This window comes from Natator depressus, chromosome 22, assembly GCF_965152275.1.
Source record: "Natator depressus isolate rNatDep1 chromosome 22, rNatDep2.hap1, whole genome shotgun sequence".
Classification (NCBI taxonomy): Eukaryota; Metazoa; Chordata; order Testudines; family Cheloniidae; genus Natator; species Natator depressus.
This window is the reverse complement of record NC_134255.1, coordinates 19,430,926-19,456,167: the sequence shown is the minus strand read 5'-3', so window position 1 is coordinate 19,456,167 and position 25,242 is coordinate 19,430,926. Positions and strand designations below refer to the sequence as shown.

At 46.7% G+C, this 25,242-nt stretch overlaps 1 protein-coding gene across 1 annotated transcript; it reads right to left on the bottom strand.

Moving 5' to 3' along the window:
• VPS11 (VPS11 core subunit of CORVET and HOPS complexes) lies at positions 1–24,234 on the bottom strand. The gene is made up of 16 exons (XM_074936953.1): positions 23,974–24,234; positions 22,565–22,713; positions 22,226–22,361; positions 19,625–19,788; positions 19,249–19,496; positions 17,547–17,748; positions 15,405–15,556; positions 10,680–10,866; positions 10,062–10,205; positions 9,389–9,577; positions 6,484–6,645; positions 5,836–5,975; positions 5,290–5,492; positions 4,524–4,695; positions 4,042–4,264; positions 1–2,462 (listed from the first exon to the last, which is right to left on the bottom strand). The coding sequence occupies exons 1-16, from the start codon at positions 24,134–24,136 to the stop codon at positions 2,298–2,300; spliced, it is 2,799 nt and encodes a 932-aa protein (XP_074793054.1). The 5' UTR covers positions 24,137–24,234; the 3' UTR covers positions 1–2,297.
• Positions 24,235–25,242: the final 1,008 nt, after the last annotated feature.

The following is a 25,242-nucleotide window of genomic DNA, read 5'->3' as shown; positions in this document are numbered from 1 at the left end:
CTTGCATCTCTCGATTCCAGCGGTGCCAAGCCAGGATCGGTCACTCAATTCCGCGGAAAGACGAATAAGGGACAAGGCTTAGGGACCCTCTTAGCTGCAGAAGCCTTGGGAGGCTGTCACTTATCTGACCAGCAGATAGATAGTGAAAAGCACTCAAAAATCATGGTGCTGTAGGTCCCCTAATTATACCTCTGTACTCCTTTATTCTCTTTCTCCTTTCTTATGCCAAATTGGGGCTGGTCTGTCTGGGCGACGCCAGCTCTCGCAAGAGTAGTTTACACTTGCAAGGGAGAGAAACAATAAGTTTCGACTACTGGACATTCCTTTTATTAGGGTAAATATTTTCCCACCTAGGATGTTGGTGCATGTGCATCACGCTATTTAGTAGGGGCTAAGAGCCATGTCTGTCACAGCGCCTCTGCCTGCTGTGAGCCTAATCGTTGTATATGTTCCCAGAGGCACATTGTAGCAGCACACCTGTGCTTTTCACAGCTTCAAAGGCTGTGCTGGAATTTATGTTAAGTGCCCTGTTTTGGCTTCCGTGTGTTCCCAGCAATGCTGGTCTGAGGGGGGGTGGCTGGCTGTCTGGCTACAGTGCTCCAGCCCCAGAGCACCCACGGAGTTGGCGCGTATGCTACTAAATATGCATTAGGCGTAGTGTTGTCAGAATAACATATTGTATCCCTGCCTGTGTTCTGGAGGAGAGCTGTAGCCTTGGGAGGTGTCAGATGATGGCCACTGGTGATGAGGAAGATAACTAATACCTTAGCAAAAAGAAAAAAAGAGTACTTGTGGCACCTCAGAGACTAACAAGTTTATTTGGTAAAGTTTTCGGTTATTCTGTAAGGGATGGCGAGTATAGGGCCGTTCAGATGTATGTTCTGTATTATCTCTACCTTGTAGGGTTAGAGCGTATGTGACTTTGCTAAATGTATTAATAAAACTATTACAAATACAGTAAGGTTCCTAAAGTGTGAGTTTTACAACAGCATGCATCGAGGTTCCCAACTCAACAGTAATTTTAATAATACTGGGCCTGATCTTGGGACAAGAACATGTCAAACCTCAGCGTGATAACTGGGAATTCTTAAGTGATCAATATAATCAATACACAATCCATAGCTCAGCAACACAGTACTACAGAAATAGAGGCGATTTTCTGACTATTGCTTATATGCAGCTAGTGGGACCAGGATTTGCTTTTGGGGCAGAGTGAGGGACTGAAAGTTATGTAGATAAGATTAATGTGCAGTGTGTAAAACATTTTTTGCATTTCTATAAGCGAAAACCCTACAATTAACTTGTTATGAAGAAGTGTATTTTCTTCTCTTTTCAGATATATAACTTGTAGCTCCAGGGCAGATTATATCCCTAAATCATCACAGTCAGTTCACATTAAAAAAAAGCCCATGTTCACATTTCTCTGAGCTACAAAACATGCATAAATTCAAAGTACGTAGATAAGAAATTTCTTACAGTAAGCAATTCAAACCTTTAAATGGAAAGACAGTTACAGCACAACTGAATTTGTGTGAGTTCACTTTTAATACAGGTGAAACATGGGTTGAGCAGCTGCCACGAGAAATTCTGAACTCACATTTGAGTTGAATTTCTATCTACATGCCTCTTAGGCCATTCTTCATTACATAAAATAATCTCAGAGCAACCAAATGAAGCAATTACACCCCTAAAAGACCATCTGGCCCCAAACTCTGATTTTCCATCAGTGATAACCAGACTTCATCTCTGGTCTACAAGCAACCAAATTAAAAAACAAACCAACAAAAAACCCAACACAAGCACACCACATAACACTCGATCATTGGGCAAGGAACCCAGTTATTTTCATAGCCTTCAGTTCTGTCAAGCTAGTACAGTGTAATTAGCTGCAACGCTGGCTGACCCAACCTACAGGACAATCAGTTACTGCCCAGTGGAAACCTGCTGCAAAAGGCTTTGTGCTGGGCAAATGTGACACCAGAGATTGCCCTGCAGCGTTGCAGACAGGTTGCTGTGCCCAGGGCTTAAGGCACTGTGAGGCTGTCAGAAGGGTGCTATGCACCCTGACCTGGACTCAAACCCTCCCAGAAAGTACACAGTTCTTTGCATCATACATATTCCAACAACACGAGATTTATAGCCACTTAGCTCACGCCCTCTTTATAGATCCTCTCCAGTCAAGTTCCATCCCAGTTCATTGGAGAGGTTGAAAAATCAAGAAGCAACTAATTTACAGAGTCTTCAAGATAAGTATAGTACAAGATCCACAAGAAAGGTGTCCCAGGGAAGGCATGGCTCTAGGTGCTGCGTTTTGTGTGTATGAGGAGCTCCCTCTGCAGGCCAGCGTCAATAGTTGTGGCTGATTTGCCTGGGGGCAGATCCGTAATGAGAGTGAGCTTGTTGAAAACCCCACGACCAAAGTAATCAGCAACAACAGAGAAGCCATCATTAGAGCACTTGAGCTGTCAAAGACAAAAAGAAGCTTCATTAAGAGAGGGTTGGGTCCTGATCCAAAAGCACTCATGTGCCATCTGCTGCAATCTCAACCATATTTGGTCACTTCATTTTGGAGCATTTGTGTTGCACAAGCAAAGGAGCATTGTCACCCTTGGTGGAAGTTCTTGTACTAACACACACCTCAAGAAAGGTTTTCTGTAGTTAGGATATTCAGCCTTCCTAATTATCCACATGTTCACCCAAATATTCAGTTCATCTCCATTTAAATCATGTGCCGTCAAATCAAGTTGAACCCTAGGCTTTTTAACACCACCAACTTACCATATATTAAAAGTACATACTGCCTTGTCTACATTAGATTTTTCAAATGTGTTTGTTGGAATACATTAGCTACAAATTCTAACATAACACTTTTAAATCCTGCCTTTCAGTGACAGCTGAAGGGAAATTACCTCTAGCTACCTCCATTTGTAAAGCACAAAAGAATCCTTCGGTATGGAAGGCACCTCAGACATAAGTCATTCAGCTATCAATGCTCCACAAATCAGGTTCAAGAAGGACATGTTTGCGAAGTAGTTCATCCTTTCCTGTTCTCAACAAGTCTCTCAAACAGCACAGGAGCCTGAACTCCTGTATATATTAAGGCATACTGTCCACAGCAGCATGGGCAGCAAGTTCTATGGGCCCGTGGTGCCTGGGCACCAGAAATATTCCTGGCCCTGAGCCCGGCTCCAGCAATGTTTGAGGCCAGGTCTCTCCCTCAGCCCTGCCTTCCGCCCCCAGGCGCTCCCACCTGGGCCATTTAAAATGGTCCGGGGCCCTCACCCACCAACGGCAGCACAGCGGAGCTGAGTGGCTTCCTGACTGCTTGCTCCACGTGGCTGCCGGCCCCTCCCTGCAGCCCCATGGCGGGGTGGGTCTGTGTCTGTGTCTACGTGTGCTGCTCCCGTCCCAAGCACCCCTGCAGCCTATAGGAAGCGGCGGGGGCAGTGCCTGGGGGTAGCAGCACGTGAAGGTCCCCCAGCCCTCTCTGCCTAGGAGCCCCAGGTAAGCACTGCACCCTCCCACCTCCTCCCAGAGCCTGCACCCCCACCCCTTTTCCACACCTGCCCCCAAACTCCCTCCCAGAGCCTGCACCCACACCCCCAGCCCAGAGCCTGCACTCAAACTCCAGCCCAGAGGCTGCATCCCCACCCCTTGCCCCAGCCCAGAGCCTACACCCAAACTCTGTTCCAGAGCCTGCACCCTCTCCCATCCCCAAACTCCATCCCATAGCCTGCACCCCAGACCCCCTCCCCCACCCAAACTCCCTCCCAGAGCCCAACCTCTCACCCCTTCTGCACCCAAACTCCCTCCCAGAGCCTCCAGCCTGTACCCTAATCCCCTGCCCCAGCCCAGGGCCTGCACCCCAGACCTCCTTCCCCAACCCAAACTCCGTCCCAGAGCCTTAGGCAGGTGGGGGGCAGAGTGGGCTCTGGGCGTTCTGGGCACCAACAAAATTTCTACAAACCTGTTGCCCCTGCACAGCAGAGGTTTAAACCCAGCAGGTATAAGGGAAAAGGGCAGTGATGGCGATACCCCTACCTGATGCTGAAACTGATCATGCAGATCTCTCTTCTGTTCTTGGGCTCGGATCATATCTGTGACCTTTCGGTTCTCTGGCATGCAGGTGGGACATTCTGAATCGCTCTCTGAGTAGCTCTCAAAGCAGTGCTGGTGAAAGGAATGACCACACAGGAAGTGGACTGAAGGCAGCTCCAGGGCACTTGTACAGATGCTGCACTTTGTCTTCTGGAAGATCTTGGGACTGAGACAATTTGGGTGTGGGGAGGGGGGGAGACAGAAAGAAAATGAAAAAAGAGGACTACGCAACGTAAGACACCCCAGAGTCAGTGCACCTGAGCAGCTGCTGAATACAGGATTTTCCCTCTAGGTCTCCAAAACTATATCAAGCTCACTCAACCACCACCAACAGAACAGGAGGAGATCTTGGGGATGGACACTATAGTATGCTCAAACTAGATTTTTATATAGATAGGGAGAGAGAGAGACAGTGTCTCCTGCACCTGGTTTTGAGCTCTTCAATCTCCTGGCGGATCCTTGTGGTCTCTTCACGATATTTCTGAATCCTCTGCTCATCCTGCTCAATCTGGCGGCTTTGCTTCTGCAGCTTGTTGACAAGATAATCTTTAATCACAGACAGCGTGGCCGTGGAGTTATGAGCCAGAGTCTGCACAACTGAGAATAACCAGCACATTAATACAGAAACAAACCAAGAGCTGGAACAGCTATGCTGGTCTTATCTGGACTGCTCTTTTCTGAAATGCCATCCAAAGGCCTAAAGGGTCAGGGTTTTACTGAATTACAAAACTCTTGAATAAAACTCTAAACTTTAGAAGGTATTAGACAGGGAAACTGGGGTTCTAGCAACCAATGTGCTTAGGGGATTCCAGAAAGAGGACAGGGAGGTGTTTAGGTGGTCAGAGCCGGGCACTGGGAGTCAAGAGAGCTGGATTCTATTCCAGTTTTGTCACCAGTTCACTGTCTGTCTTGGGCAAGACACTTAACCAAAGGGGAAAACCAAGGCACAGAGACTGAATGGGGATACTGCTTAGTCACAGGCAGGTTGTGAGGCTTGATTAGAATTAGTAAGCCCCCCCCCCCCCCCCCCCCCGCTCAATCAGGGATCACTGGTATGTGCCCTCCCTACAGTGCAGACTGCTAGTGGACTAGCTACCTCTCAAGCTGCATTGACTATTGCATTCCTCCAAACTCTCTGTCCAGAGAGAGCTCATTCTAGCCCTATTTCCTTGCTATAGATCTTGTCATTACCGAGCAGTGGAGGCATGAGGTTCTTGTTTTCAATATGCTTCAGTACTGCTGTGATGTATTCCTTGCAGTCCTCTTCTTTCCGGGCAAAATAGCTGAGGGCCTGTTCCCAGAGACAGGTCTCTTGGTCTCCATACAACTCGCACACCTCAATCACCTTCCTGTACTGCTCATTCTGCATGTGATAATGCATGATCTGTTGAAAACTGAAAAAAGGGGACCCCAGGGTGAGAACAGGTCAGTTGGTCAGCCCACCTCTCCCCTACTCACTCCTGCAGGGACCCCAGCCTGTCACCTGGCCACATACTTCCCCAGCACTACTGCAAAGACCCAGGTCAGCCAGGCCCTCCTACATTACATTACACTACCCCTCTGCAAAAACAGCAGCAGAGACACAGGTTAGTTTTTCAGCTTGGCAACTGACCTAGGTCCCTGCATTGAGACCATCAGAGGATCTTCACCCTTCCCTTCCTCTAGTAGTACATAAAGGGTTGTGGTCCAGTGCCTGAACCAATAAGGCTCAGTCCCTGGAAGGGAAGCAGCACTCACAGTTTGCCCTGTTCATAAAGGTAGAGGACACCATCCTTGAAGTTGTGCATCTGACACAGGACCAAAGCCTTATGGAAAACTGTTCTGAACCTTCCACTCTTCAGCAGGGTGATGGCTTCGCTGTGCAGCTTCTCTTTGATCTGCAAAGGAGACAAAACCAAACAGAGCGTTAAGCTCCAGGAGCTTGGCAAATTCCACCCCAAGGACCAGACACCTACACTGCAGCTCTCCTGGGGGCTGGGGTAGAGTTCCCTCTCATCTTCTCCTTTCCCTATTAAAAGAACAGGAGGAATTCTCCTTGGCCTTTATTAGCAAAGAAATACTCAGTGATCAAGAGGATTGCTGGGAGCCAGCTTTCAGAACAGAAAGGGTGCAGGCGAGTGAGACAAGGCACTTTCCCAAAGGGTCATAATTCTCCAGCACCCACAATCAATGAGACCCCTAGGGACAGAGTCCAGCCAAACCTAATCGAAATTTAATAGATGGACTGTGCTGGTTTGTCCATTCGTCTGTCCAGCACAGCATGCTTGGGTCACCCTGTATTAACACCACATATGAGCAGAGCTTAGAGGTTGAAAAATGATGCAAATAGAAATGGTGGGCCCACCAAAGCCCCTTCTCTAGCTACAGGGTGAAAGGAGCTCAAACCTGCAGATCCTGTTCATGTGCCCAGTTCTGGAGTCGAAGTTCCAGCAGTGTGTCATAGACGCCCTGGGGAGAGTCAGACTGCACCTCTGTCATGTGCTCCAGAAAAGCCTTGAGCTCCCGGGAGTTGTTTGCAAAGACTGGAATGAACTCTTCAGAATTAGCCTTTAACACAAGCCAGAAAGAAAGTCAGACACACTGTCCAATACCAAGTGCATGTCTCTCTATGGCACTCAGCATCCCAAAGCACCCCATATTTCCCCATGGTGATGAAATTATTATATGATTTGTACAAACTATGCCTTGTGAGGTATTTTAAAAGTCTTGATCTGCTAAAAATTAATATCTTGTTGGACTGTATGTGCTATCATCATATGTGAAGTTATGAAATCTTGCTATGTGGGAGTTACTAAAGTATGATGTGAGGCTGGAAGCACCCACTGCTAGTCTTTCAGGTACGACAATGAAGAAGCTAGACAGTGCTAATGGCCCATCAACAAGGACAATAGCCATGGAAAAGGCTTGTCCACTCACCTGTGGACGCTTCAGCCAGCCTATGGATAATGGCTGCTATGACTCATCAGGAGAATGCAAGGGATTGTGATCAGATCACATGACACTGAACTCCATTTTGGTACTTTAATTTTTCCACCAATTGGGCTGGGAACTTAGCTTGGAACAAAGGGGTTCCAGCCACACGGAAAAAGCTATACAAGGGGGAAGTGACATCACCACGGGACCTCACTCCCCACACAAGGGAACACCTGAGGAACAAAGACTGAACTGGGGGAAGTGCTGGTCCCAGGCTAACGGGATTTCTAGCCTGTGTATGGAAACTTGGTGAACTGCTTGTACTATCTAACTGGGTGAGACACTGTTTGATTCAAATCCAGCTAGCATATTAGGCTTAGATTGCATTTTTGTTCATTTGCTAAGTAATCTGCCTTGATCTGTTTATCATTTATCACTTAAAATCTTTCTGTAGTTAATAAACTTGTTTTGTTTTATCTTAACCAGTATGTTTTTGAGTGAAGCATTTGGGAAAATCTCAGTTCAGTTAGCAAAAGGCTTGGTGCATATCTTCCCCACATTGAGGGGGAAGCAGACTAATTTAATGAGCTTGCACCGTACAGATCCCTGTGAAGTGCAAGACAGTTTACTTCTGGGTTTATACTCCAGTAGGGGTGCAAGGCTGGGCAATTGGCTAGTGCCTCCATTGTGGGTCCATGAGTGGCTTAGGTAAAGCACTCAGTTGGGTATGTGGCGCCACCTGCTGTGATGTTGGGTGATAACAGGGCTCAGAGGGGGCTGGCTGGGTGTTCTCAGCAAAAGCAGTGTGGGAAGCCAACCCAGCTGAACGGTTTGGGGGCACGGTGGTTCCAACGGCTTCCAGGCGTCACCCTGGGAGTACACTCCCCACCTAGTCTAAGATGAATCTCTCTCAACAACCAGCAGATCCAAACACCGGAAATTCAAACTTCTACCTTCCAGATCCAGGGAAACTTCCTTTCACATGATCTTGGTGGAATTAGAGCAGCTCAGTGCAGAACAATGATTTTTCAGAACTTCCCAGTTGTCTATTGCTATTAAATATTTTATTACAGATATACCCATGGATCCCAATGAGGGTCAGGGCACCATTGTGCACAGCAGTGTACAAATACATAAGATGATGCAGTCTCTGCCCCAAAGACCTTACAACCTAAACAGCCAAGGCAAACAGTGATGGACAGACAAACAAACAGGGCATCAAAATCACAAATCTTAGTTGTAGGTTTTTTTTTTTTTTTTTAAATAAACTTTCTCCCCAACTCAGCCCCTCCCCCACTCCCTACAATACCTTCCCCTATTACTGACCCAATGGGCCCTTCTCCCATCTTTCCTACCACTCAGAAGTGGTTCCCCTTTATTATTAGCCCGTCTGGTTATGTTTAGAGCCACTATTTTTGCTTATTCAGTGCCTGTTGTCTCACTTTCCTTTCCACCCCAATCAGCACCCAACCCCCACACCACTTTCTTGCACTTTCAAAGTTCAGTTCACAATGCTGCTGATGTCAGAGGACATGAAAGGGACCAAGGACTCTGAAGGAGAGTGCTCCCTTGCCCTGCTGCCGACTGTCCCCAATTCTTTCAGAGAAGCAGAGGCCTTGTGAGCCATCTCTAAGGGGGGAAAGTTGGTGGACCCTCCCCAACGTTTCTAGGAAACAGAAGCCACATGGACCCTTGTATCCCATTGTCTAGGATGCACTAGTGGGGAACTAGAGGGTGCTGGTGGGACCTACAGGCCCAAGCAATTCAATTCCCTTGCTCCAAAGCCTCTGCCAACACATCACCAACTCCCCTTAGGGTGGTGATGGGAGGCTGGGCTCTGCTCATATGTTCCAGTGCAGAGGTTTGGGAACAGAGGGGGAGGAACTAGTGAAGAGATTTGCCTAGTGCTTAAAGCAGAGCCTTGGGAGCTACTGCTCCTGTGTTCTAGTCACAGCTCTGCCACTGATTGTGCAGGTCACTTCACCATTGCTGCTGTTTACCCAGAGAGGAGAGGAGAGATCAGTCTGAGATCAGACCCGAGGTCTCCAGCTTCTTGTTCACTCAAGAAACAATTATACAGGTAGAGGTAGTAAAGATGCCACCTCACCCATGGTCCAAAGGTGTCAGTATTTTCCCAATACAATGCATGAGTCCTCAGACCTGCCTAATACCAGAGGGTGCTCACCCTAGACTGTTAAGTCTTCAATAACAATGGAACAAAGCACGAGGTTTCTTACGGCATCCGTGACCCCACGTCTCCACAGGAAACGTCCCTTAACTCCAACACTCTCTCGTTGTATTTTGTCAGCTATGAAATCATCACATTAGCTACATCTCCTCACTCAAGGGCACACTGGTTCAGTTACACAGATCTTACTTTTTTCCCCTCCAGCATCCCAGAGCCTTCACGGTCTCCTGTGGGCCGGTAGTCCGTGCATAGGATCTTCAGCAATTCTGTGGTCTCACTGGGGACATGGTGCATCAGGATTTTGCCATACCGCTTCATGTTACTTTCTGCCTGGTCAAATGGCAGCTTGCCAATGTACTGCAATGCCTCCTGGTAATTCTGCAAGGAAGAGCTGGTGAAAGCTGGCACGTGGTACCACCCTCTGTACTTCAGATACAAAAGCCAAAGCCCTCTCTGCACAGTAGTCAACATGCAGAGAAACAATGCAGTATTTTATTTAAATAAATAAATAAATAAATAAATAAAAGGGTATCCCAAATAATAACTTTGCCCATCACTGAAATGCGGCCATCTGTGGGCTGAAATGGTGGCAGCCAGATGGACAACTGGCACTGATCCAGGACAAAACAGCTATCGCAGTAGCAGCACCTGAAGCAAGAGGACATTTAAGCCCTGTGTAATTACTTATATGCTTCAGAGGCAAGTCTGACTATTGCACAATGCTAGCAGTTGTTTGTACTGCTAGCACAATTGTCCCATGAGCAGCTTAGACTCCCATGCTGCATGGAGGAGCATTCCTAACAAAGAGAGGCTTTCTTACCATATAGGGATCAAACAGAAATGTTTAAAGGTATCTTCTCACCTTGATGTCCTCCAGCTGGATTTTGAGGAACCATTCATGGTGTGCATGCTTCTCTGCCAGGTACACAGCATGGGAAAAGTAACCTGCTTGACGGAGCACCTTGATTGCTGTCTCCACATCAAAGTGGACCTCACTCTCACTGGTCTACAAGGAGGAAATGATGGGGCATTACTGGGAGGAGAGGGAGAGAGATAGGCCTGATATGGATTTGCAGACATCTGGCCTATCAGCAAGAATCCTCTAGGCTGTTGGCAGATACAGACCAGCTTCCATGCATGAGGACCCAAAGAGTGACCATTAAATTACTCTCATGCAAGACAAGCATTGCATGTGCAGATGACCATTGTTCTAGTTAGATTTCTAAGATTGAATCACACTAGGAACACAAACAATCTTCCATGCTCAAAGCTTAAGATGGCAAGTCAAATGAATGCTGCAGTGGTGCTGGAAGCTTAGAGATATGTGCACAAGTGCATGAGGATGCTGAGGACTAATCCAGCAGTCCTTATGTGGGCAAAGCTACTACTGGAATCAGTCAACCATGTTGCTATTACCCTTTTTCTAATCACTGTACTAACCTGATGGTTTTGCATAACTACTTTTACCTTCCCCCATTACCTTGATGAACTCCTCCAGTTTGGAGCTGTCTTTGAGTTTGGTGTAGCAGTTTAGCAGCAGGGTGGTGTGGTCTGCGTTGGCAAGGGACTGCAGGTGGAGTGTCTGCAAGTACGCAGTCAGGTTGTGTATACGCTGAGCATCTAAGAACTTCCGGATCACATAAGATGGCTCTAGCTTCCCAATGGTTCTTGGGAGAAAAGTGACATGAGATTGCTACTTCCAATAAGCCAGAGATAAAGGAATTGACAGCACAGCAATAAAGCTCTGGACACCTACAGGAACCCACCCACTAGAGACCCAGCTATGTTTCAGAAATAATGACTGGTCAGACCAGGATACCATCCATCCTCACATGTAGTGGAGCAAACTTAATACTCTGCCCCAGAGGCTTGGATTAAGGTTGGGGTGAAAACACATGATGACTTAACATCCTATTTTAAGGGGAAGGTGTGGTTTTGACACAAAACTGAGTTAAGACCACCTCAAAAAGGGTTTAAAAACAAGGTTTCCTGAGCCCCACAGTCAGAGCTCTTTTCCCCACTTCAACATCTTAGCCACTATTATCCTGCTATTTCACTGTTGTGATCACAACTCGATAGTAAAATTTATGTCAACACTACATAAACCCCAAGAATCCCAGAGACAGAAATATTGGTTCTAAATAAGACACATAGCTCTAAGCAAGAACTCCTGCCTCTTACCCAAACTCCACTTTATGAAACTATAAAAGGCCACTTGTCAAGTTACTTTAGGCCCAAAAATGCAGGTTTTGTTAAAGTTGTATAAACCCTGGTATAAAAAGAAATGTATAAGATTTTTTTTTAAAAAAATTATTTCCCTGAATGTAGTTTTATTTTTTTTAAAACATTCCCCAGGTGTTACATACGAATTACCACATGGATCAGATCTGTGATTCATCTAGTCCAGTATCCTGCCTATGGAAATGGATAGCACCAAGTACTTCAGAGGAAGGTGCAAGAAACCCACAGTAGGCAGATTTGAAATAATCAGTCCCCCCGTGAAGACCTCATCCCAAAAAATTAGATTGGCTACTTGAAGCAATTTTTGTCTGCATTAACTATTGTATCATTAAGGCCTGGTCTACACTACAAATTTAGGTCGACGTGTTAATCTATTAATGTATGTCTCTACACTACCGAGTCCCTTCCACTGACCTACGTCGCTTGTAAAGTCAACTTCTTTACTCCACCTCCGCGAGAGGCGTAGCACTTGATTCGACATCCACGGGTCAACAGTGGCTAGTGTAGACACTGCGCTGTGTAATTCAAATGAATTGGCCTCCAGGAGGTGTCCCACAGTGCTCTGCTGTGACCGCTCTGGAGAGCGCTTTCAACTCCACTGCGTGGCCATAGACAGGGAGGACAGGAGAGCTTGCAGGGAACAAGAGCGTGCCACACACGATGAGATGCTGCAGATTATGAAGGAGCAATCAGACATGTTGAGGCATCTAGTTGAGCTTCAAGAAAGGCTGCTGGATGCTAGACTCCCTCTGTAGCACTGCCTGCCATCATCGCCTCTGCCCCAAAATGTCCTATGAGGTATGGGGGGGAAGGAGCCTATATCCCTTGCACTCAGCTCCAGGAGAGGATACAAGGAACAGAAGGCGCCCATTCCCAGACCTTTGATTGTTATTGCAGTGCATCTGTAAACAAACTTTCCTTGTTTCTCCTCTCACACTATTATCAGCCCTTTTGCCCAAGGTTATCTTACTTTTCTTTGCTGTCTCTGTGTTTGTGTGCATAATAAAACAAAATGGATTGAGGAAAAAAGGGTCTTTATTCATTCCACACATGGTGGTTGGTGGGGGTGAAGTTTACAGGGGAGAAAATGCAATGGAGGGAATAGTTTGGTAAGGAACAACACAGATAAGCGTCACATTACTCTGGCTCATTGCTGAAACTGGGTTTTAAGGTCTCACGGAGACGCAGAGCCCCTCGATGGGCTCTTATTGCCCTGGTATCTGGCTGCTCAATATTGACTGCTAAGCGATCTGCCTCAACCCCCCACCCCGGCGGAAACTTTTCTCCCTTTATTTCACAGATATTATGGAGCACGCAGCGGGCAGCGATAACAATGGGGATACTGCTTTCACTGAGGTCTAACCTAGTAAGCAAACAGTGCCAGCGACCTTTTAAACATCCAAAGGCACATTCCACCATCATTCTGTACTTGCTCAGCCTATGGTTGAGCCGGCACTTACTGCTGTCCAGGCGGCCGGTATATTGCTTCGTGAGCCAGGGGAGCAAGGCATAGGCTGGGTCTCCCAAGATCATGACTGGCATGTCAACCTCATCAATGGTTATTTTGCAGTCTGGAAAGAAAATCCCTGCTTGCAGCTTTCTGAACAGACCTGTGTTCCTAAATATGTGCGCCATGCACCTTTCTTGACCATCCCATGTTGATGTCAGTGAAACAGCCCATGATCCACCAGTTCTTGCAACACCACTAAAGTATCCCTTTCAGTTTATGTACACTTTGGCAAGGTGGTCTGGTGCCAAGATACGGATGTGTGTGCCATCTATCACCCCACCACAGTTAGGGAACGGCATCCTGGCAAAATCATCCACTATGTCCTGCACGTTGCACAGAGTCACTACCCTTCTTAGCAGAAGTCTGTTAATGGCCCTGCAAACTTGGATCACGGTAGATCTCATGGTAGATTTATCCACTCCAAACTGACATCCCACTAACTGGTTGCAGTCTGGCATTGCAAGCTTCCACAGAGCGATAGCCACTCACTTCTCCATTGTCAGAGCAGCTCTCATGTTAGTATTGCTGCGTTTCAGGGCTGGGGAAATCTCTGCACACAGTTTCTGGAAAGTGGCCTTACGCATTCACACAGCTGAATAACGATCCGGTCCCACCAGTCACTGCTTGTTTCCCAGAACCAGAAACGGGGCTCAATCATGTTCAGCTGATGCATGACTGTCACCAGCAACTGTGAATTGTTTTGTTCTATGGCTTCCAGCAGGGCTGCTTGCGTGACATCCCATTGTTCCATGCAGCAAGTCCTGTGTAAATACTGCAGGATGAGGTGCGAGGTGACTGTAATGCTCACAACAAGAGTGTGCAGCTGAGCGGCGTCCATGCTTATCGTGATATAGTGTCTGTGCAGCTAACCCAGGCTTTCAAAAAAAAAAAAAGGTGTGAAAAAGGCTTGGTTTGTTTGCCGTTGATTTCAGGGAGGGAGGTAAGTGCAGCACAGGAGGCTAACACCATGTTCCCATAACCACCCGTGCCAATATTTTGGTCCCATGAGGCATTGCAAGCCCTACCCAAAATACCGTTTGGCTACAGGCACTGTGATATAGCTACCCACAGCGCAGTGCTCAGTGTGCCGATGCAAGCGCTGCTAGTGAGGACGCACTCCACCGACACAATGAGCGTGATGTGGACACACCAGATCAACTTGCTTAAATCAGAGGCTCGATGTCTACTTAAATAGTTGACAACTTTGTAGTGCAGACATGACCTAAGAGACAAAGTAATAACTTTTATTGGACCAACTTCTGTTGGTGAAAAAGGACAAACTTTCGGGCTACATAGACCTGAAAAAGAGCTCTGTGTAGCTGGAAAGCTTGTCTCTTTTACCAACAGAAGTAGGTCTAATAAAAGATATTACCTCACGAATAATTCATGGAGGATAGGTCCATCAATAGCAATTAGCCAGGATGGGCAGGAATGGCGTCCCTAGCCTCTGTTTGTCAGAAGCTGGGAATGAGCGACAGGGGATGGATCACTTGATGATTGCCTGTTCTGTTCATGCCCTCTGGGGCACCTGGCAGTGGCCACCGTCGGAAGACAGGATACTGGGCTAGATGGACCTTTGGTCTGACCCAGTAGGGACATTCTTATGTTCTCACCCACCTTGTCTCTCTAATATCCTGGGACCAACGTGGCTACCACAACACTGCAAACAACATATTATATCTCTGGATATTCATGTTATCCATAATAAGTGTCCAATCCCTCTTTGAATATTGCTAAATTCTTGACTGCAATGACATTCTGTGACAATACATTCCATAGTCTAAATGTGCACTATCTGAAAAAGTATTTCCTTTTATCAAGTTTTGAACCTGTCACCTTTCAATCTCACCAAACATACTTTTGTTTCGCGTGTTACGAGACAGAGAGAATAGAAGTTCCTGATCTACTTTCTCTGGGGCATTCATTATTTTATATACCTATATGACATCACCTCCTGTTTATCTCCTTTCTAAGGTAACAATCCCAATCTTTTCATTCTTAACAGGACAGGTTCTCCAAACCCAATTATCGTTACTCTTTTATAAAAACTGCTCCTAATTCTGTAATATCCTTTTTGAGATGGGATAACCAGTACTGCCCACAGAATTCAAAATGAAGGCAAGCCACTGTTTATATAATGACACTATAATATTTTTTTGTTTAGTCTCGATCCTGTTCCTTATGTATCCTAACACCTTGTCGCTCAATATATAGCTGTGGTAAAAAAGCAGAGTTCTTCATTGAGCTGTACACAGTGATGCTCAGGTTCCTTTCCCAAGGTGATGCTGTTAATTTAGAACCCTGTAAGGCTGATTGACAGACCCTTTATTACCACTACAACTCATTACATTCGGTTTGACTTGTGTCTTTTACCCAGGGTCTAGCTAAATGCAAGGCCTCAGCAGCCCCGTATACTTTCATTATATTCCCCTGGCTTTTCACGGCCCTTCCTACCGTATATACTGCTGAATGGCTCCATCATGGTTCCCTTTGTTGTATAGATGATCTCCATATTGCCTGAAAATCTCTGATAAGCCATCGCTATCCAAGTGGTGACTCTTGGCCAGGTTAATAGCCATTTCAAACAGATTCTTTCTGAACAGCATCTATGAAATGTGAAGAGAAGAAGATGGCAATATGAGGGCAAGAGCTTCTCTCGCCTTCTTAACGCAGAGGTCAGGCAATTTCCCTGCCTTTAATCCCAAAGGAAACCAAGACACCCCACAAACTTATAATTTCCACCTCAGACCAGAACGACTTGGGCTTCTCACTACCATAGAACAGAGATCAAGGCAGCAGAGGTAGAAGACAGGGGCAGAGCCTTGAAGGTGGGGTGGATGAGGAGAATGAACTCTTTATGGGGAATGAGAGAGAAGAAACTCCAGTGCAGAGATCTGAGAATGTAGGGGACTTAATCAGTAAAATCAGATTATGCGTACTGCAGAGAAGCAACATATTGACTAACATGTATCCACCTCCCAACTCCTGTCCTGACTCCTTGAGGCTCCCACACATCAGGTCACAAGTATGTGCCCTTTAATAGGCAGCAGGTTTAAGACAAACATAAGGAAGTATTTCTTCACACAACACATAGTCAACCTGTGGAACTCATTGCAAGGGGACGTTCTGAGAGCCAAAGCTATCGTTGGGTTCAAACAGGAATTAGATAAATTCATGGAGGATAGGTCCATCAATGGCTATTGGTCAGGGATACCTGCAACCCCATGGTCTGGGTGTCCCTAAACCAGAAGTTGGGAGTGGACAGGGGATGAATCACTCAGTAATTGCCCTATTCTGTCAGTCCTTCTGAAGCATCAACCACCGTCAGAAGACAGGATAATGCACCTGATGGACCACTGGTCTCACCCAGTATGGTCACTCTTACATTTAACCATCTCTGTCCCTGTGCCTCCTTTCCCTATACCACATACGGCCCTCTCCTCAGCCCCGCAAATCGGAAAAGTTAAATCTCTGGAAGGAGATGTCAAATTCATTCTGTGGCAAGCCCCAAATTTAATTTTTAATTAATTACAGTCCACAGGCCAAAGAACGTGTTCAGGACAACACGCTCCCCTCGATGCACAGACCTTCCACTGAGATCAATGGCAGGTTACCACAGAGATCAGTAGTAGAATCTGGCTTTTAATAACAGAACTGTCAGTAATTATTTGTTCAGTCCCTTATTGTCACATTCAGCCTACGCAACAGGAAAATCTGCTCCCCTTCAGGTACACCGTTATTTCTCCCCTTTGTTTCTCTTCCCGCCTTATCCTCCTTTCTCTGTTTCCGTCCCTCAACTCAGTCTTCAGATATTTCCTCCTCTCTTCCCTCTGCATTTCCTTCTTAGCAGCAATTCGCACCTCCTTAGGTTTCATTCTCATCTCCTTCCCCATACCACTCACCAACTGGTCATCAATTACATAATTAATGCTTACATTCAAGTGTCCATTATAAGGCTTAAAAATGAATACTCCATTGAGATTAATGGGAGAGTTCACACCTCTCAAAGCTATTGTGTCTCAGACTGTCTGCAGATTCAGGAAGATTATGAACTGAGGCGTTCTTGTTGATTCACATTTGAAGAAGTTTCCTTCACAGCCACAAGGACTAGGTTTTTTTTTTCTTTTCTTTTTTTTAAATAAAAATCTTAGATTCTGCCACATCTGAAAATAAATCCATCACAGGGAACAAGGTGTTTGACCCTCTGCTCTAGACAGTGACATATTTCACTTGCTACTCTCCTCATCAGCTAAATGTCGTAAGTGCCCGCAAGGCTAGGTGTTCCTTCCACTCAATGCTGTCGAAAGCCCTATACAGGTTTGCATAAGAGACTAAGTTGTCTACAATGACTTGGCTGTGCAGAGAAGCTGTTAGCTCATCTGATATATAACTCACTTACAGACAAGGTCAGTGAAGTCACATCCGCTACTGGTCCCTCACCCACCTTGTCTCGCCAATATTCTGGGAGCAACAAGGCAACAACGCGACGCTGCCGACATATAACTCGCTTGTCCAAAGTGCTGGCTTCTCAACCTCTCATCTGTGGAGCTTTTACAATTCTGAAGCCATAAAACACAGATTAAGAAGGTGGCTTGCCTCAAGTTTGGTCTGAGTATCCCTCTCCTGAAGCGCATGGATCTTCCCATCTCTAGTCAGCACGTAGAGAGACCCCCACTCGGCTAAGACATCCACCACGTCATCGAAGACCGAGCTGTACGCGATGAACTTGTTACACAGGTCGTAGACATTCAAAATTTGCTTGTCGGAGTTCTGCGGGTCGCTCCCAGCAAACTCTGATCTGGATACCAGAAGAAAGAGGAACAGTTTAACACACATGCTCTTGGATTTCTGAGTCACATTCTCAATAGCGTCTCCTTAACACACTTAGAGCCGGGATACAAACCTCTGAACAACCATGTGAGTATGTCGTACGTTGTTAGTCCACATACTAGATGGGAGAAATCATATCTGAGTTATAAAAGGGTGGTGACAGATCCCACTGGCTCTGGAGGGTGGTGCATGCCGCTATCCCAGGAGCAATGACTGGATTCTGTAGATTCAGATCAATCCATAGCAGCTTTTGCCAGAGCTCTAATACTAATCACATGCCACAGTAACGTCAGTCAACACCTGGGATGATTCTCGGGGTGCCCAGGACTGAGAGTCACCTTGCTACCCACTCAGCCTCCAGCTAGAGAGAGACTTGCTGCTGCTTAACTGGGTGTCAGCTCCCTGACACTTCCAGCCTGTTAGCCCCCAAACCATCCCCTCTGGGCTATGTCACCCCTTACTTTGGCTCGCAGGTTAACGACAGGTGCACTCCAGTCCCGAAATCCCTTTGAAGCCTTCCCCTGTAGCGTTCAGCTCCTTAATCACTGAACACTCACAGTAATAAGAGGTTTGCTGTCCCTAAGGCAACAGCGTACACATCATCTTGAATGATTCAGCTCAGGAGCAGCATCCCGTACAATACTACGGCACTGAGTTCCACTTAGAGTGAAAACAATCATAAGTTTATCATCAAAGATCAAGATTTATGAGATAGTGAGTAAGGATAATGGAAACAGAAGGGTTACCTATTGAAAAAAATTGTAACACCATTCCTAGAGACTAACCTGAACTGTCTGACCTTCTGTCCAAATAAGATTATCTTACCCAAAGCCTTTTTGCAGTGTTTTCAGCCAAACCTGATTGAGACCCTATTTTCATGAATGTAATCGCACCACCCGATTACCTCCTAGGCAGAGGAATTCAGGATGGTTTCCTTGTCCCCAGATATAGTCTAGTAAATCGCTGAAGTGCATCCCTGGAAAAGGTTCTGAGCCCCTTGCTGTTCTTCTCTTCCTGTTAAATCTCAGGATTCTTCCTCTGCATTTAGCTCAGACTGGGGATGGCGAATGAGACAATACGTGTCAACAGACGGACGGATAGATCTCTTTGTTCTGGCAGGAAATCAGTTCTTCACCGCTGCTGGGGATTAACACCTTGATACAAACTATCAGAACACATTTCCAGTGGATATACACATAACTCCTTACACAGCAGCCGTACCTACATTTACGAGGATAATCATAACCATTTAAAACCCGCAACTGGTACTCTTTCTGAATGAATACTATGAAAGCGGCAGGCCTATTAGGAGTTGCTGTTACAGACCAGCGAGCCCTCTGCCAGCTTAGAGCAATGGGGATCTGTGTCACAATAGCCTTGCACAACAAAGCGCCAGGAGAGCTGCAAAGAACAAAAACTGCACAGTGAATACATGTAAAATGGACTCATCTGCTTCCCGGAGTCTTACTTTGGAGAGCTCTTCCGGTCCTTGGAAACGATGACGAGGTATCCCCGATACCAGTGAACGATCAACTTCTGTCCCTCAAAGGCAAAGCAGGGGCCACGCTCATCTGGCTGGTACAGATACACACATTTGTTTCCTGCCACAATGAACTGGAGGTCCTGGGAGGGGTCGCTGAGCGTGGAGCAGCGTAAACCGCAACCATGCGTGTCCAGCTCCAGACGAGAATAATCTTTCACCGACAGCATATAGGACTGTGAAGGAAATATGATTTTTTAGAGATTACATCGAACGGCAGATTGGCGATAAATAACCAGGAGCCGTTACAATCAGTGGGCCAGAGTCTGACCTCCATTACAGCTTTGTCAAGCCAATATCTTACCTGGATGTTCTCCGTGGTGACAACAAAAAGGTGGGTGATTTTCCCAGACTGGCGGAAGGCAAGGCCAGTGACTGGGTAACTGCCTTCATGTAAGATCTGGGTCTTACTGTGTCGGTCTCGTGTGATGTCCCCTTTTGTAAGCACAACGCTTCCATCTGCAAAGCCTGTTGAAGGAAAAGGACTAAACTGTTTATGTCTATGGCACTTTCCAAACATTTACTAGTATTAAGTCCAAGGCGGCTGAGTCAGCTGGATCCTCCTTGTTGTTTCCCAGACAGATACGCGTACCGGGGCGGTCCCACGGTCTTCTCACTTCACGGACACATGTATCAAACTCCCTTCCTGAGTAGGGTCTACCAGGACTTCTTCACGGCCATCACCTGGCCCAGTGCAAAGCTTTCCTGTTTGAGAAAGTTTCATCTCCGTTTCTTACACAGACGCTTTCTTTATGGTTTATTTTCTCCTATTGCTCTTTTTTGTTTTGCTTTGCTACAACAGATGCCTAACTCGCTGGAACCAGTTTTGTGTAACAGTTGTTTTAAATCACACAGTGTGCCACATGTACATAATTAGCACTATAAAACTCAACAGTGTAAAATGGAAGGAAACCAGTTGGTCAAAAGTCACATTTTTAGAACAAGTCTCTGGACAAGTTACTGATCCACGAGAAGACCTTCTCTCTTATCCCATGACTATTTAGTTTGCATAAGATAGTTTGGTGATGGACCTCGTCAAAGGCTTCCTGAAAGTCCTAGTACACTCTAGCCACTGGATCACCTTTGTCCAAGTGCTTGTTGACACCCTCAAAGAATCCAAATAAGTTGGTGAGGCGCGACTTTCCTTTACAAAAAGCCGTGCTGATTCTTCCCCCAACAAATCGTGCTCATCTGCCCCTTGTGGATTCCAGAACTAGCTGCTCCAAGAAGCAGTCACTCATTCCGTCTCAAAATTTTATCTCTGCGTCACGCCACAACGTGACATTCACCCAGTCGTCATAAGGCAAGCTGAAATCACCCATTATAACTGCGCTTTCTGCTTCTGGAGCCTCTCTCCAGCCAACCTTATCATTTCAGAATCGCTGTCACCATCCTTGTCAGGTGGTTGGTAACCTATGCCTACTGCTATACCTTTTTTTAGTCAAGCATGCAACCGGGACCGGATTTCCAATTAGGCACAGTAGGCACGTGCCTAGGGGCACTGGCGTTCTAGGGTCATGTAAAAGTTAAAAGTGGGTTAAAAGTTAAAAAGTTTGTACATATGTGGTTAAAAGTGGCTAGCGTAAGCTTATTTTAAAAATGACAAACAACCCAATTATACAGTAGAACCTCAGCGTTATGGACACCTCGGGAAGGGAGGTTGTCCGTAACGCTGAAACGTCCACAACTCTGAACAAGACCTTACAGACACCGAGTGGGGTTGGGACTGCAGGTAGGGGGGAGTCAGGGCTCTGGGGGTATCAGGGCTTCTGACCCTTGGGAGCATCAGGGCTCAGGACTTTAGATCTCAAGGGAGTGCTGGGGCTTCAGCCCCAAGGCTCCATTCCCGCCTTCTGCCTGGGGGGGCGGGGGCACCAGAGCTCGTACAGCCCCGCTCCCAGTTTCAGCAGGGGAGGGTCACGCCGGGGCTGAAACCAGCGCTCCCCTCGTAGCTAAAGCCCCAAGCCCCAGCACCCTGCCCTCCGGGGCTGAAGCCGGGAAAAGAACTGCAGGGTTTCAGCCCCAGCACTCCCTCCGGGTCTAAAGCCCTTAGCCTGGTGCTCCCGAGGGTCAGAGGCCTGGACCCTTTTAACTACTGAAGGATAACTTTTAAAAAGATATGGACTGTGAGGCTATCACTAGCGCGTTTGCGAAGCAAAAGTCAAGGAAGGAAACATGTGCAGTAAAGTAGCACCTACCTGCTACCTATGTGATTGTTTTAATCACATTTATTCAATACAATAACAAAAAAATACATATTTAAAATTACAAAAAACACAAACATCAGCTGGAGGCGGGGGTGAGGAGAGGGCGGCGGCGCTGAAGATGCTGTGCCTTAGGGCACGGAAGGTATAAATCCGGCCAAGCATGCAATTTCTATCCGTAGTGAGTCTATGGTACAGTTTGTTTCATTTCAGATTGGCACCTTATTTGACTACGGTTTCCTTAACATACAATGCAACTCCCCCACCAGTGTTACGTTCTTCATCTTTCCTATATATTTTATAGCCTGGTATTACCGTATTGCAAAACCCATTCTCCTCCGCCTGAACAAAATCTCAATTTGGGGTCAAAATTACCCAAGTGTCCTTTTTGTTTTTGTTCTTTCCTTTCTTGCGATATAGATAAAGAGTATGTACCTAACTTTTAAACCTCAATAGAACATTAAATCTTGTTTTATGGTAAAAATTATGGTAAAAATCAAGATTTGCCAAACTTTTGCAAGCAATTACTGGCATTCTCAACTAGCGTCAGGTTCATTCTCTTTAGGATGAAAAGCATGTGACGTGAAAATGTCAGAACGCTCTACGCCTACGCCTTCTGTAGGACTAATCCATTTTCATTCCATCATATTAACTTCAGAGTTTGTTCGGCACCTTCAGGAGGCGTTTGGCTTTTCACTTACCGATAGCCATGAAGTTAAGAGTCTCATGGACAGTTATGCAGGACACAACTGTAGGTTTGTTACCCGGTATTGCTGGGAAAATCCTTGTGCAAAGAGGATTCCCACCATCTCGTTTCTCTAAGTTCCAGACTTTAACCTGCAAACAACACAGACAGCATGTGAGTAGATATGGTCCTAAGGTTATATTGGGGCCAAAACCTGGTCCCTTTTAAGTCCATAGGGCTAGAATTTAACACACTGTTTTTACACCAAAGACATTCCCAAACTAATCCAAATACATTGTTCTTCCTCAGAAAAGCACACAAGATGGGCTCATGTCCTCTTTGTCATTTGACTTACCAGCGGGTTAATGCCTTCTTCATCTTCACCAACAGAAGCCAAGATGCTGTGCTGCTTCAGCTGGTACAGGTGAGTCACCCTCAGCTTGTAAGCCTGGAAACTGCTAAGCTGAAGGGAGCGTGGCAAGAACCAGATCTGACCTTCCATATGTAGATGATAGTCAAGGTACTCAGAGAAAACAAAATGAAACCACACATATCACAACCAAACCCTTCTTCAGCTACCCTCATTTATTGACAGCTGGCCCAATATACTTATACTAGCTATTGTTCCAGTCACTGAGGTGATCGCAGGGCAACAAAACATTTAGTGAACATTTTAACGTGCAGGTGACCTGGAGTTGGAAGAGGCAGACATTTTCTATATGCCAAAGGGCAACCGAAAAACAAAACAACAGCTCGGCGCACACCTAACAGACATCCTACTTTAGTTTAGGGCCCAATGCTGCGAGGTACTAAACACTTTTGACGACTCCCAATGAGAAGCGCCTCACGGGAGGCTTTCAGAACCTTCCTGTATAGAACCCATAGTGTATTTCAAGATGAGGGTGGTCACCTTGTTTCTAGTACATAGATGAAATAGTTTTGCCTATTGTACTCTTTCTAGTTCTTACCAGCAGTGATTCTCAGCCACGCAGAACACATTCACAAGTGTCTTCACGTGCATCATGCAACAAAGAAAATGGACTACACTTCCTAAAGCCTGAGCGATTCCAAAAACACACATTATGTCAGCAAAACCACTCCTTGTGGTTTCAGTGAGTGCTTACCATACCCCAGTTAACTACCCAAAACTCTCTTTCTATAAAGGAGAAATATTCTGAAGTTTGACTGCATTATACATCACTCACACACTTTCCATTTCATTTCTTCACAAAACAGGTAACGCACAGGTGGTGGGAGAGCAAGTTTCTTCCACTCCACACCATCAGTGTGCCTCAGCCCCACGCAGAAGCCCTCTCCTCTAGGAGTAAGGGGAGATCAGACTACACAGCTCATCCAGCCCTGGACCCGTGCCCTGAGATTAGTGGGGGACAACTTAGTGACGTGAAGCAGACATGCAAATATTTGAACGTTACACCACCAGCCAGGCACGGGGAGCGACCTTGTCACGAAGCTGCCGACCCTGGATGGCGCGATCTCACTGGCCTTCCCCATCGGGTGGCAGCAGCGGCAGGTGGCACAATCTGTGCATTTCCCTCTGACGCCCAAAGGGGAAAGGCCTTGGCCACTCCTAAATCTCATCCCGCCGCACTGGCGCCCAAGCAGGGGGAAAGGCGCCCAACCTCTCTCCTACCCGCTAGCATTAAAAGGGGGTGGGGGAATCCCGGCTTCGCTCCCCGCGCTAACCTCCAAGGTGGGGGAGGCCGCCAGACGGCGTCCTCCTGAGGGAGCCCCGGGCAAGGATATCCCCAAAAACCAGGCTGCCTCTGCCCGAGTCGCAGACGGTGATGCCCGGCGGAAGGGCGAAGGGCTTCGCTCCGCCGGCTCCGCCCCCGTCGGGCCCAGCCGGCTCCTTCACCGTCTCCCTGTCAAAGAACACGAAGCGGCGCCACTGCAGGTAAGCAGCCATCTCGGCGACCAGAGCGGGACCGGGCAGCGGTCAGGTGACCGGGCGCCGAGGACCGCCTCTCCTTGCGCACGTGACGGACGGCGGCCGGGGACCATGTCACGTGGGACGCCAGGCAGGCGCCGTCCGCCCAGCCGCTGCTGGGAGCTGTAGTTTTCCGGCGTGCGCGGGCGCCCCCTCGCGCCTGCGGCTCTGCAAACTCCCGTGGCCTGGGGCACGACCGTCTGGCCACGCAGCATGTCTGCAGCACGTTTAGAATAACCCCTACCCAGCCTCAGGCGAGGTACTTATCGATAGGCCTTGTGCTCGAGGGACAGCGGAGTGATTGTCAACACTGAAATAATGTAGGAGGAACAGGATTCAATAACGCGAATTAGACGTTCATAGAGGGCCTGGCTTACGGATGGATGCTGCTTCCGTGTAGCAGCATTGCTTTTTTTATGTTATTGTACATACTGCTTCAAACCAATCTCCGGGAAGGGCCCGCCCGAGGACAGCGGGCCAAACGCTAGAGCTAACCATTTTAAATACCTTTAAAATCATAGATCCCTAGGGTAGTTTGATGGATCCTGTTAAGGTTACAATAATGTAGACAAGGTAACAAGTATTTCACACAAAAACTACACAACACTTTTTTGTTTCAACCTAAAACCGCTTAAGTTCTCCCACTCTAGCAGTGAGTTACTTCATGAGACTAGAATACATTATAAAACAATAACGTTTCTGATATTTGTAGTTCTTTCTTGCTTTCTCATTTTGCAAATGTTTGATTTCAAATTGACTGTTTCTTTATTGGAGGTTTACTAAGAAGCAAAAAGCCTCTCTCTTCTACTGCATGGCAGACTCGAGGGCCGGATGACTTCCTGGTTTTTAGATGGGGAAAGAAAGGCTGCTTTTTGTTGTTAGTGTTTTACCAGTGAAACCGAAAAGAAAAGGAGTACTTGTGAAACCAGGAATTACAACACACCTCCCCATGCCTCATTAACACGTAAGAATCTTTGTTCATGTGTTGTGATGCCTGTGTGTGACGGTTACATAGAACCCAGGGCCTCACACTACCAGGCCACGGAGAAGGTATACAGACCTCGTCCCCTGGAGCACGCACATGT

What these genes read in the sequence shown, in the direction of transcription:
- VPS11 (XM_074936953.1), bottom strand. Translation starts at nt 24,136, where the DNA reads ATGGCTGCTTACCTGCAGTGGCGCCGCTTCGTGTTCTTTGACAGGGAG. An exon ending in CTTTATGAACAGGGCAAACT is followed by an intron (nt 5,493 to 5,835) that starts GTGAGTGCTGCT and finishes CCCTTTTTTCAG; the next exon opens with TTTTCAACAGATCATGCATT. An exon ending in ATGATCAGTTTCAGCATCAG is followed by an intron (nt 2,463 to 4,041) that starts GTAGGGGTATCG and finishes TGTCTTTGACAG; the next exon opens with CTCAAGTGCTCTAATGATGG.